At 50.7% G+C, this 10658-nt stretch overlaps 2 protein-coding genes across 7 annotated transcripts in view; both read right to left on the bottom strand.

The window, feature by feature from the left end:
* The window catches only part of Proca1 (protein interacting with cyclin A1), a 9146-nt gene extending 6348 nt beyond the window's left edge, over positions 1-2798 (bottom strand). Inside the window, exon 1 of one of the 3 annotated variants that reach the window (XM_048794065.1) lies at positions 2381-2798. In XM_048794065.1, the coding sequence (XP_048650022.1) occupies positions 2381-2471 (91 nt within the window). In that variant the 5' untranslated portion in view covers positions 2472-2798. The remainder of the gene's footprint in view (positions 1-2380) is intronic. The other 2 variants (XM_015501111.2, XM_015501112.2) reach the window with 2 other exon arrangements.
* A 2352-nt stretch (positions 2799-5150) lies between these two features.
* On the bottom strand, positions 5151-9960 carry Rab34 (RAB34, member RAS oncogene family). 4 transcript variants are annotated; one of them, XM_048793989.1, is made up of 11 exons: positions 9806-9960; positions 8936-9185; positions 8630-8721; positions 6934-7002; positions 6753-6854; positions 6601-6665; positions 6416-6467; positions 6055-6136; positions 5891-5981; positions 5660-5767; positions 5151-5578 (listed from the first exon to the last, which is right to left on the bottom strand). In XM_048793989.1, exons 2-11 carry the CDS (start codon positions 8987-8989, stop codon positions 5511-5513), a joined length of 783 nt encoding a protein of 260 aa, XP_048649946.1. In that variant the 5' UTR covers positions 8990-9185; positions 9806-9960; the 3' UTR covers positions 5151-5510. The 4 variants fall into 4 exon arrangements, with proteins under 4 accessions (XP_048649946.1, XP_048649956.1, XP_015356589.1 ...); XM_048793999.1 differs by lacking the exon at positions 9806-9960 and adding an exon at positions 9402-9575; XM_015501103.2 differs by lacking the exon at positions 9806-9960 and having other exon boundaries at positions 6934-6999; positions 8936-9573.
* Positions 9961-10658: the final 698 nt, after the last annotated feature.

Below are 10658 nucleotides of genomic sequence, written 5' to 3'. Positions count from 1 at the left end.
TGTGTGTGTGTGTGTGTGTGTGTGTGTGTGTTACTGGGGATCAAATCCAGGGGCCAGGGGCACTCTACCACTAAACTACATCCTCAGCCCTTTTATTTTTTATTTTGAGGCAGGGTCTAAGTTACTGAGGCTGGCCTGGTACTTGTGATCCTTCTGCCTCGGTCTCCCAAGTCACTAGGATTATAAGAATGTGCCACTGCACACAGCTTTTAAAATATGCCCTTAAAGTCTTGCCAACTCCTGAAGCTGAGGCAGAAAGATTACAAGTTTGAAGCCCAAATTAGTGAGACCCTGTCTCAAAAAATTAAAGGGCTAGGGGTTGTGGCTCAGAAGTAAAATTCTTGCTGAGCATGCATAAGGCCCTGAGTTCAATTCTCAGCACTGCAAAAAAATAAAAATAAAAAGGATTGGGGATATAGCCCAGTAGTAAAGAGCCGTGGGCCTTAATTCTCAATACCAAAAAAAGATGCCTTTGGAGACTGGGAATAGTCAATGTTAGAGTGCTTGCCTAGCAATGCATAAGGCCCTGGATTTGATCCTCTGTATAGTGGGGGCAGGAACAGGAGCAGGGGAGACTTTGATTCTGAATTCTATGGATGAGGATACAGAGACTCAGAGATAAGTTAATAGTCCAAAAGATATGCTAATAGAAGACAGCAGTAGGGTTCAAACCCAGTTCTTCCCAGCTACATAGCTTGCATTCTTTCAGCCCTGTCTACTTGTTAGCTGGGCGAGACACAAACATGAACTCCACAGCCAAGTCTTTTTTTTTTCTTTCTTTTCTTAAACTAGAGTTTGAACCCAGGAGCGCTTAACCATTAAGCCATATTCCTAGCCCTTTTTATTTTTTATTTTGAGAGACATAAAAAATAAACTTAGTGTCTCACTAAGTTGCTTAGGGCCTCAGTAAGTTGCTGAGGCTGGGCTTTGAACTTATGATCCTCCTGCCTCAGCCTCTCAGGTCGCTGGGATTATAGGCATATGCCATCGCACTCAGCCATAGCTGATTCTTAAAACCAGTTCAGCTCCTTATCCAAAATCTGTTTTCACCTCCTACAACAGCTGCTTTTCAACTCCAACACTGCTAATTCCTCTCTGTAAGTCTAGATCAGGATCAAACTCTGCTCTAAACTTCACTGGGCTTGCTCTATCCAGAGTCATCATGAAAGAACCTGTTTATTCTCCACTAACTCCCTGCAACAAGCCCTGATAACTATCACTTGTTTCTGGAAGTGGTGAAGGCCAAAGTGGGAGAGGAATTAAGTAACTCAGATTTGAGAAAGGCAATCTGCTCTTTTCTCCCCTTTCCCCACACTGTGGGCAGAACCCAGGGGCACTCTACCACTGAGCAATATCCCCAGACCTTTAATTTTTATTTTGATACAAGTTCTCGCTAAATTGCTCAGGCTGTCCTCACACTGCCTCAGTCTCTCAAACAGCCAGGATTGTAGGCAAGAGCCACTGGCGCCTGGCTGCTCTCTCTTTATGGCGGTGCTGGAGTTGGTACTCAGGGTCTCCTGTATTACACTAGGCAAGCACTGCACCTTTGGGCTACACCCCCAGATCTGAGAACTGCTCTTTAGTCCCACAGAAAACAGAGGACAACTCCTACTGAAGCAGTAGTCCAGAGCTCCTGCAACAGCTGGACCCTGTGCTGTGGTTGGACACACAAAAAACCTCCTAAGGAATGAGGAGAGATGACAGCTTGAAAGAAAAAGTGTTGCTATTGGTCTCTTCCTTGGTGGGGCATTAATCTGAATTAGAGGCCTAACTCAACTCACATATGATGCTCATTTGTAAAGTATCCTCCTGGTCCTGGGGCCGAAGAGCTCCCCGGCCTTAGAGGCACAAGGAATTGGCACCAGAGCAGCCGAAAGGGTAAGGGAGGGGGAGGGAGGAAGGAAGGAATAAGGAAAGGAGGGAAGAGGAGAAAACAAGGGAGGGACAGTAGGCCCGGTCTCCTAGGAAATGCCTCCCGGCCCCGCCCCCATCTAGAGGCAATTGTGATGTCACATGTGGAAGCCACAGACGCCTTCCCGCCTTTAAGGTCAATGGAACCGCTCGCCCCAGCTCCTGGGTGGGCAATGGACCTTGGGCTCCAGCTAAACCGAGCGCCTCAAGAGCGGCGGCCTGGGCCTGGGGTTTCAGTGCACCCGTACCTTCCAACCTTGGCTCCCGCCAATTCCGCTAGCAAGCCTCTAGGGCCTTAGGATCATTGGTTCACGGCTCGACGTGAGCCCGCCCCGACTCCGCCCCAGTCCAGGCTTTGGCCCCGAGAAGGTGTAGAACCGGAAGACCCAACCTCCCGTTCTACACCTTCTTAGGGTCCTCAAGCCAGCCCCTGAGGCACGTCCTGATCTTCTGCCCCGCACCTCCTTACCGCTGCTCTCGCTTTTGTCCCAGGCGTGGGTCTCGCAGCCAGTCTTTTCCTCAGTCCATCTTTCAATTGTCAGTGTCGTCCTGACCCACATCGCTCTCAGCTTGGTTCTTCCACGGGACTCTTGCTTGTGGAGTCCAACCTCGAACCACAGCTTGGCGGAACCCTCTGTCCACTCGTAAGCTCCAGTCTCAGCTTTGCCCCAGTTCAGGCCCTAACTCCGCCTCATGCTTGCCCAGTCCCCCCGCCCGCCTCCCCCCTCCCGGCCTTTGGCTGCGTTGTCTTCCCCGCCGGGGTCTAAGCGTCAGCCGCTTTCTTCATCCGGGGCCTCCGCTCTTCCCAGACACCTCTTTGTCACACCTTTAACGCCAGTTACCCACCCCCCAGCCAACCCCTTACCTCAGGCCTTTACCTTACAGACCCAGCCCTCAATCCCACCCCTAGTTTCTCCAGACCCAGACTTTAGCGCCGCCGCCCGAGACCGTAGCCCAGCTCTTGGCCCCGACCCAGNCCCCGCCCATGAGAGCCCAGCCGCAGCCCTTAGCCCCGCCCCTGCCCGCCTGCCTCGGAGCACCCAGTTCTCCCCGCTGGCATCCTGGATTCTCCCGGGTCGCTCCGGCTCGGGCAGGAGGCAGGCTCTCCCTGCCAAAGACTCTTGGAGGACATGATGGCTCCCATCCTCCCTATGGCAGCCGAACCTCAGGGTCACTCAGCTCGGCCACCCCAGGTCCACCCCTCAATGGTTCCTCCCAGCTGCGGTGGAGAACCAGGTCTTACCAAACTGACCAATAAAGAGTTGGCTTGTATTCCAGTCTTTTCTGGTCCTGAGAGTAGGACAGGCTGCATTCATGGTAACTTTAACCAAGTAACACATCCTTACATACATTACACAGTATATATGTTTATCACACACAGCAACTCAGAAAATCCACTCGCCACACACAAATCTTACACAACATGCACACACCCCTCATACATTGTACAGAACACGAAATTCCCCCCACCCCACACAGCATAAACAGCGGGCTTTGTGCACAGAGTTAACAGACTTTGTGCAAGGCAAGGCTGAGGAGCCCAGTGTTGTGTGAGAAAAACCAATTGTAGTCCAGTGTGCAGATCAGAGTTGCCTCAGACATTCCACACACCACACCTTCTAGTTTCTTCCGGCACCATCTTCCAAAGCCACAGTGTGCCTCAAAGGGCAGAGAGGATGGGAAAAGATGGTATTTAAACCTTTTCTTCCGGCCAGGGTCATCCTCCAGACTCAAGTCCTGAGTGGGTAGGGCAGTTGCCCAAGTTCTCCTCACTGTAGTTCTAGAGTCTAGGACCAGCAGGGAAGGGGAAGCAGGAGGAAGGAGGTGTGTGAGAACAGCCAACCCTTCCTGGAGAGTGTAGCTGGGTGGAAATGGAACGAGGCATGGGATGAACTGAGCCCGTGCTGAATGGGAAACAATCTGTTTGAATCATCCTCCTTGGCCTTTCAGGATGACACTAGTCCTCATGTCCCCCTTTGTTGGCCTGGATATCTGAAATACTCTCAGCCAATCTGACTTGAGGTCAGATGTCAACAGAGAGCCAGGGTCTTGGTCACTCTTCCCCATATATAGTTTTTTTGTTAGTTTTGTATCATGGATTGAACTGGGGGAGGGGGGCAGGTGCTCAACTCCTTAGCCACATCTCCAACCCTTTTTATTTTTTGAGATAAGGCCTTGCTAAATTGCTGAGGCTGCTTAGGGCCTCACTAAGGTGTTGGGTAAGTTGTTGAAACTAGCTTTGAACTTGTGCTTCTCCTGCTTCAGTCTCCAGAGTCACAGGGATTACATGCAATGTGCTGGTGGCCATCTCCCATATAATAACAGTTTATAGTTAGATAGGCCTGGTAGCACAAGCCTGTAATCCCAGCTACTGGGGAGATTGAGGCTGATCTGAGGCAGAAGAATCAAGAGTTCAAGGCCAGCTGAGCCTGGTGGCATATTCCTATAATCCCAGTGGCTCCAGAGGTTGAGGCAGGAGGACTGCAACTTCAAATCCAGACTCAACAAAAGTGAGGCACTAAGTAACTCAGTGAGACCCTGTGTCTAAATAAAATACAAAATAGGGCTGGGGATGTGGCTCAGTGGTCAAGAGTTCAATCCCCAGTACCAAACAAACAAAAAAAAAGAAATAAAAAGTTGAAGGCCAGCCTGGGCAACTTAGTGAATCTCCATCTCAAAATAAAGAGGACTGGTTCAATGGTAGAGCACTTACCTCACCTACCTAGCATGCACTAGGCCCTGAGTTTGATCCCCAGTACAGGGGGGTTAGGGGACAAGTTAATAATTAAGATTTTGGAGTTCTTTCTATGTATATGTTAGTGATTTATTCACATCACATCATGAATTCAGCATTATTAACCCCACTTTATAAGGTAAGAAAATTGAAGCACAGAGGATGATTTGCCTGTGCTTTCATCATTAGTGAAAGTGGAAGCAAGAATTCAAACACAAGACAGGCAACACACACACACACACACACACACACACACACCAATCCAATGATGGAAATTTGGAATGGGAGGCATTAGGGGAGACAGAATTCTCAAAGCCAGCCATAACTTATATAGTAAGAGTCTAGTCAGTTCCCCAAATCTTTTATATGAGGTCTCAGCCTACCTAAGCCCTGAATCCTACCTAGGGTTGGTCAGAATTCCCATAGGGGACTCTAGTCCCCAGTGACTATATAGCTTGGCTCATTCTACATTGTGCATCACCAGCAAAGGACTCAGCCCCCAAAATGCTAATAACAAAGAGATTTTAATACATAAGGCACAGTATAAGTCTGAAATCATTAGGCATCCTCATACCCAAAGAGCCCAGCAGGCAGAGCAAAAGCAGCAGAGATGCTGCCTCACTTCCCACTGCTGGACACCCTGGAGAGCCCCCAGAAGAGTAAGGGGATCCAGTCTTTGGCATGGTGCCTGGGGAGCAGGTAGTAACTAGCATGGTCCCAGCTACCCCTCTGGAGGGGTACTGCCACTAAGGGGCAGCTCTTTGGTCTAGAGAAAGTTTGTGTGAATGTCCAGGGGTCAAGCTCTGTGGGTCAGGGGGATACAATGCCCCAGGGATGGGCAGTCGCTGGATAGTCTCCTCATCCCTCAGGGACAACACGTGGCCTTCTTTTTGCTGGCAGTTAGGTAGAGGTTGCTGTCATCACTATTGATACCTAAAGAAGGATGAGAAATATGTGAAGTACGGATTGCAGTTCCCCTGGCTCTCTGCCACCCTCAACCAGGTGGACACTCACGGACAATATCTCCAATGCGCCGAGCCCCAGATTTCTCCAGCTCAGCCAGCACATTGGCCTCAAATGTCAATGCTGCCACACGAAAGAAGAATTCTCGGACATTCTCACCTGACATGGAAGCAGATGGGTGCTTAGTGGCAATGCCAGGTCTGAGGCATTGGGCACAGCTAGAGGTATATGAGTGAGAGGACAGGTGGGCAGGAATATAGAAAGCCTGAAGCCTCCACTCACCAGTGAGAGATGAGACTGCCCAGTATTCAGCCTTAATCTCTTGGGCCACCTTGAGAGCATCTTTCTCCATTAGTGTATACTGAGCAGAAGTCTGCAGGAAGGTTAGAGTTAGATGTGGGGGGTCCCATCACCAAGTTGGGAAGTCCCCCCACTAGCACACTCACACTCAAGTCCTTCTTGGAACCCACGAGGAACAGAAGCACACTGGAGGGGTCATTCTCCTTGAGCGCATCAGCAAGCCACTGCCTGCCACAGATGGTGGACAGGAATGGGGAATGAGTGAGCCTGACAGATTCCTCCCACCAATATATTTATATGCCTAATTTATTTCTCTGATCCTAGATGCATTCTCTCTGCCCCTCCAATACCCACTTGTTCTGGGGATTGAACCTGGGGTCTTGCCTGTGCTAGGCAAGTGCCCTGCCACTAAATTATACCTTCAGCCCCCCCTAGATGCATTCTTCTTCTCCTCTGACCACCCTCCCTTCCCCGATCCTCCCATTGTGTTCTAGCATCCTCACATACTTGGTATGTTCCAGGGACGCCACATCATTTAGGTTGAAGACAATGATGATGGCTGGAAGAATGGCAGAAACAATCCCAGGTTGACAAGAAAGACACCACTGGATCAATCCCCCCACCTTCCACACTCTAGATCAGATTCTAGGAGCACTCTTAGACCCACCTGCCCCATATGGCCCAGTCCCTACCTTGAGCTCCACGGTAGTAGGTTGAGGCAATGCATTTGAACCTCTCCTGACCGGCAGTGTCCCAACTGGAGGAAGAGCAGAACCCAGGAATGTGGGGGCATGGTTATAGGTGCTGGGGCAAGATAGCTGGAAAGGATGAAGGAATTACTCACAGCTGGAGACTGAAGGGGACACCCAACACTTCAAATCGTTCCATCTCAAAGTCCACTCCAATTGTAGCTTTGTAATTCTTATCAAAGGTGTCTTTACAGAACCTGAGGAAACATCCAATGCTCTGACCTATAGCCCAGCATATCTTACTAGGCGTGACTCCACCCTGCCCAGCACCCTTACCTATTAATAAGGCAAGTCTTCCCCACTGACAGGTCCCCCACCACAATGACCTTGGAGATCTTAAATCTGCTGAACACAAGAGTGAACAGGATGAGTGAACACCAGTTTTTTACCCTAACGGGTTTGTTCCTGTTCTGTTATTTTAATAAGGATTAAACCCAGGACCTTGTACATGCTAGGCATGCTCTCTACCATAGAGCTACACCCCCAACACTGAGTAGCCATGTGACTTTGGACAAGTTACTTAAGCCCCTTTGAGCCTCAATTTCAACACTGATTAGTGGAGATTTAACATATATTTTAATGGGTTGTCATGAAGGTTAAAATGAGATTTATGTCATATATTCTAGGGAATGTCTACATCTTCTCCCCATTTTAACATCTCTTAAATCAGAATCCATCTTTAGTGGTAGTGTTTTCTATTTGATAAAAGACAGTAGCAACTGTTGGGCATGTAGCACATGCCTGTAATCCCAGTGGCTCTGGAGGCTAAGGCAGGGGGATTGAAAGTTGGAGGCCAGGGCTGGGGTTGTGGCTTAGTGGTAGAGCACTTGCCTAGCATGCATGAAGCACTGGGTTCAATCCCCAGCACCATAATAAAGGTACTGTGTCGATCTATCCATCTACAACTAAAACTATTTTTTAAATTTGTCTTAGTTATACAAGGCTCTTTTAATGTCTTTGTTTTGTTTATTTATTTTTATGTGGTGCTGAGGATCAAACTTGGTACCTCACAGGTGCAAGGCAAGCGCTCTGCCACTGAGCCACAATCCCAGCCCTAAAAATATTTTTAAAAAGAAAAAAAAAAAAGTTGAGGCCAGCCTCAGCAACTTGGCAAGGCCCTAAACAACTTAGCAGGATCCTATCTCAAAGTAAAAAGTACAATAGAATATGGGCTGTGGATGTAGCTCCATGGTAAAGTGCCTCTGGGTTCAATCCCCAGTTTAAAAAAAGACAATAGCATCCAACACACTGCCTCCCACACAGAAAAAGGCTCTTTTAATGATGGCAACTCATTAGTATTACCCTCCTTTTTTTTGGAGGGGGGGTACTGGGAATTGATCCCAAGGGCTTTACTACTGAGCTACATACATCCCCAGCCCTGTTTATTTTTATTTTGAGACAGGGTCTTGCTAAGTTGCTAAAGACCTCACAAAGTTGCTAAGGCTGGCCTTGACCTTGTGATATTCCTGCCTCAGCCTCCAGGTACCACCACGCAGAGCTACTATTACCTTTTATTTATTTATTTATTTATTTAATATTTTTTAGTTGTTGATGGACCTTTATTTTATTTGCTTATTTATATGTGGTGCTAGGAATTGAACCCAGTGCCTCACATTTATGAGGCAAGTGCTCTACTGTTAAGCTACAACTCCAGCCCCCCACTATTTAACCTTTTTAAATCCACAATGAGACTTGTCCCATTAGGCAGCGTTGGTCCCTGCCCTGGGGTTCAATGGATGGTATGTGACCATTTCTCCATGTTGAATACCTTCTCTACACCTGAAATCCAGCAACCCCATTTCCTACAACTCACAACAACCCTGTGAGGGAAAACATGCTGGGAGGAAAGCAGGCTTAACAATTAGCTGGCAGGACTGAAATGGGTCCCCACGAGTGCAGTGGTGTACATTTGGTATGTCTTCAGGGTTTGGGGGGGGTCTTTCTTTCATTGTGTAGGATATCCCTAACTCACCCCACGGTGCCTGTCCGGTGCTCCTGGCAGGCGCAAGTGACGCGGGGGTGGAAGTCTTTGCGCACGTGCAAAGCGGCCTCCTTCCTCAGGCACTGAAACACAGGCAAGAGAATGGGGCTCAGCCACTCCAGACTCTAGTCCCGCAACCAAACAACTCGAGTGGGGGTGGGGTGGGAAGCGGATCACCCAGAAGCTACAGGCCTTGCTGGGCAGCAGGGCTGGGCCGTTGTCTAACTGGTCTGGTGCCGCCTATTCCCCGCCCACGCCCTATAGTAGCCAGAAACCCGACGTGGCCCAGGCGCCTACCTGGGGCAGCTCCGACAGGACGCGGTCCCTCCGCACCGGCGCCAGAATGTTCATCTTGCCTGCGGACTTGCGAGGCACCCTGAGAAGGCACGGAGGCCTGATCCGACCCGACGGCCCGGCCCCGTAGAGACCCGACTATCACCCGCGGCCGAGGGGTCCCGACTATAACTCGGGGCCACGGGGAGCCGACGGGAGCCCGAGGCCTCGGAGACGCTACGACCACCGCAGGCCACGGGGACGAAACGAACACCTGGGGCCGGGGAGAACCCACAATCACCCGGGCCCGAGGCGTCCCAAAGACGACTCGGGGGCGGGGAGACCCCTCGGCCGCCAAATGAGGACGCGGAGTCCCGTCCGGGGAGGCCCGAACCCGCGCTGATCCTACAATAACGCGGGGCCGTAGAGTTCCTACGACAACACGGGGCCGCGGAGACCCGACGACAACTCGGGGTTGAGGAGGCCCTACCATAACAGAACGGCCTGGGGGCGCGGAGCGGCCCCGCCACACGGGGTCAGTGTGGGAAGGGGCGGCGCTGCCCAGGCCGCTAGAGGAAGGGGCGAGGGGCCAGGTCCGGCAGCAGGGCCTCGCGTCCCACTTTGCTCGCGCTCAGCTACTGCTGTAACCTGATCCCCGGAAATTCCTGGAGAAGGGCCGCCCCCTACCCCTCTCCCAGCGGCTCCCAGACTCGCTGCCCGCCCTCGCCTCCCCCTCTCTTCTCCTCCCCACTGCCCAGACTCGGACTACCCCTTCAGACGCTCACCCCACACCAGGACCGCCCCCACGCAGACTGGAGCCCATCCAGATCGGGATCCCCTAGGCCGTTTTCCCTGCACCTCGGTGCTGGGTTACGTCTTCCTGGAGACCCTTACCCAGCTGAATTGGTGATGGGGAATCAGTGATTGCTGCGCAGCATCTGGCAAGGACCGCGAGGAGGAGAAAGGGGGAGAGAAGGGGCCCAAGGAGAGGCGGCGCTTCCCTCCTCGATTCCTGGCCCGGGACGTGACTCATAGAGTCTGCCCCTGCTCGCCCTTATGCCCTGGGAGGTGTGTGTAGAGGGGGAGCACGTAAAGGGTGCTAGAATCAGAACAAACTGCCCAGTGGGCAGTCGTACGAAGTCCGATGTCTTTTCCTTCAAGGCTGCTATGTAGATCGAGGGGTAGTAGGGCTGATGACTAAACTGCCTCCCTGGATGGGAAAGAAGGACTAGGTGGACTGAGAAACTTCGCCCTTGAGTTGTCACCATACGGGGATGCGGGGACACCCCTCTGATAGGGTTCATTTTGCTGTCCCCTTTGGAACAGTCTTCTCTCCGCCCCCAACCAGGACTTTTCTTTTTGCAAAGTCTTGCCAGATAGAAGAGAGGCCAATTTCACCAACAAAGGGACATTTGGCTCCAGAAGGGAAGGGTGAAGACAGAAATGACGAAATGGGGGAAGATTAGACACAGACTCTCAGAAGAATATCCGAGCATTATGAAACCTGTGTCTGGGTGCTCACAGATATGCTTAAAGAATATTATCAGAGCCTGGAAAGATGGTGCATGACTATTCCCAGCAACTCGAGAAGCTGAAGCAGGAGGATCACAAGTTTGAGGCCAGCCTTAGCAAGTTAGATCCCGTCTCAAAATAAAATATAAAAAGTGCTGAGGATGTAGCTCAGTGGTAAAGTGCCCTGGGTTCAATCCCCAGCGACAAGAAGTAAGAGAAAAAACGAAAAAAGTAT

This window comes from Marmota marmota, unplaced genomic scaffold (assembly GCF_001458135.2).
Source record: "Marmota marmota marmota unplaced genomic scaffold, marMar, whole genome shotgun sequence".
Classification (NCBI taxonomy): Eukaryota; Metazoa; Chordata; class Mammalia; order Rodentia; family Sciuridae; genus Marmota; species Marmota marmota.
The sequence above is the reverse complement of the archived record's forward strand: the minus strand, read 5'-3'. Positions and strand labels throughout refer to the sequence as shown.

What these genes read in the sequence shown, in the direction of transcription:
- Rab34 (XM_048793989.1), bottom strand. Translation starts at nt 8,989, where the DNA reads ATGAACATTCTGGCGCCGGTGCGGAGGGACCGCGTCCTGTCGGAGCTG. An exon ending in AAGACTTGCCTTATTAATAG is followed by an intron (nt 6,855 to 6,933) that starts GTAAGGGTGCTG and finishes ATGTTTCCTCAG; the next exon opens with GTTCTGTAAAGACACCTTTG. An exon ending in CTACTACCGTGGAGCTCAAG is followed by an intron (nt 6,468 to 6,600) that starts GTAGGGACTGGG and finishes CCATTCTTCCAG; the next exon opens with CCATCATCATTGTCTTCAAC.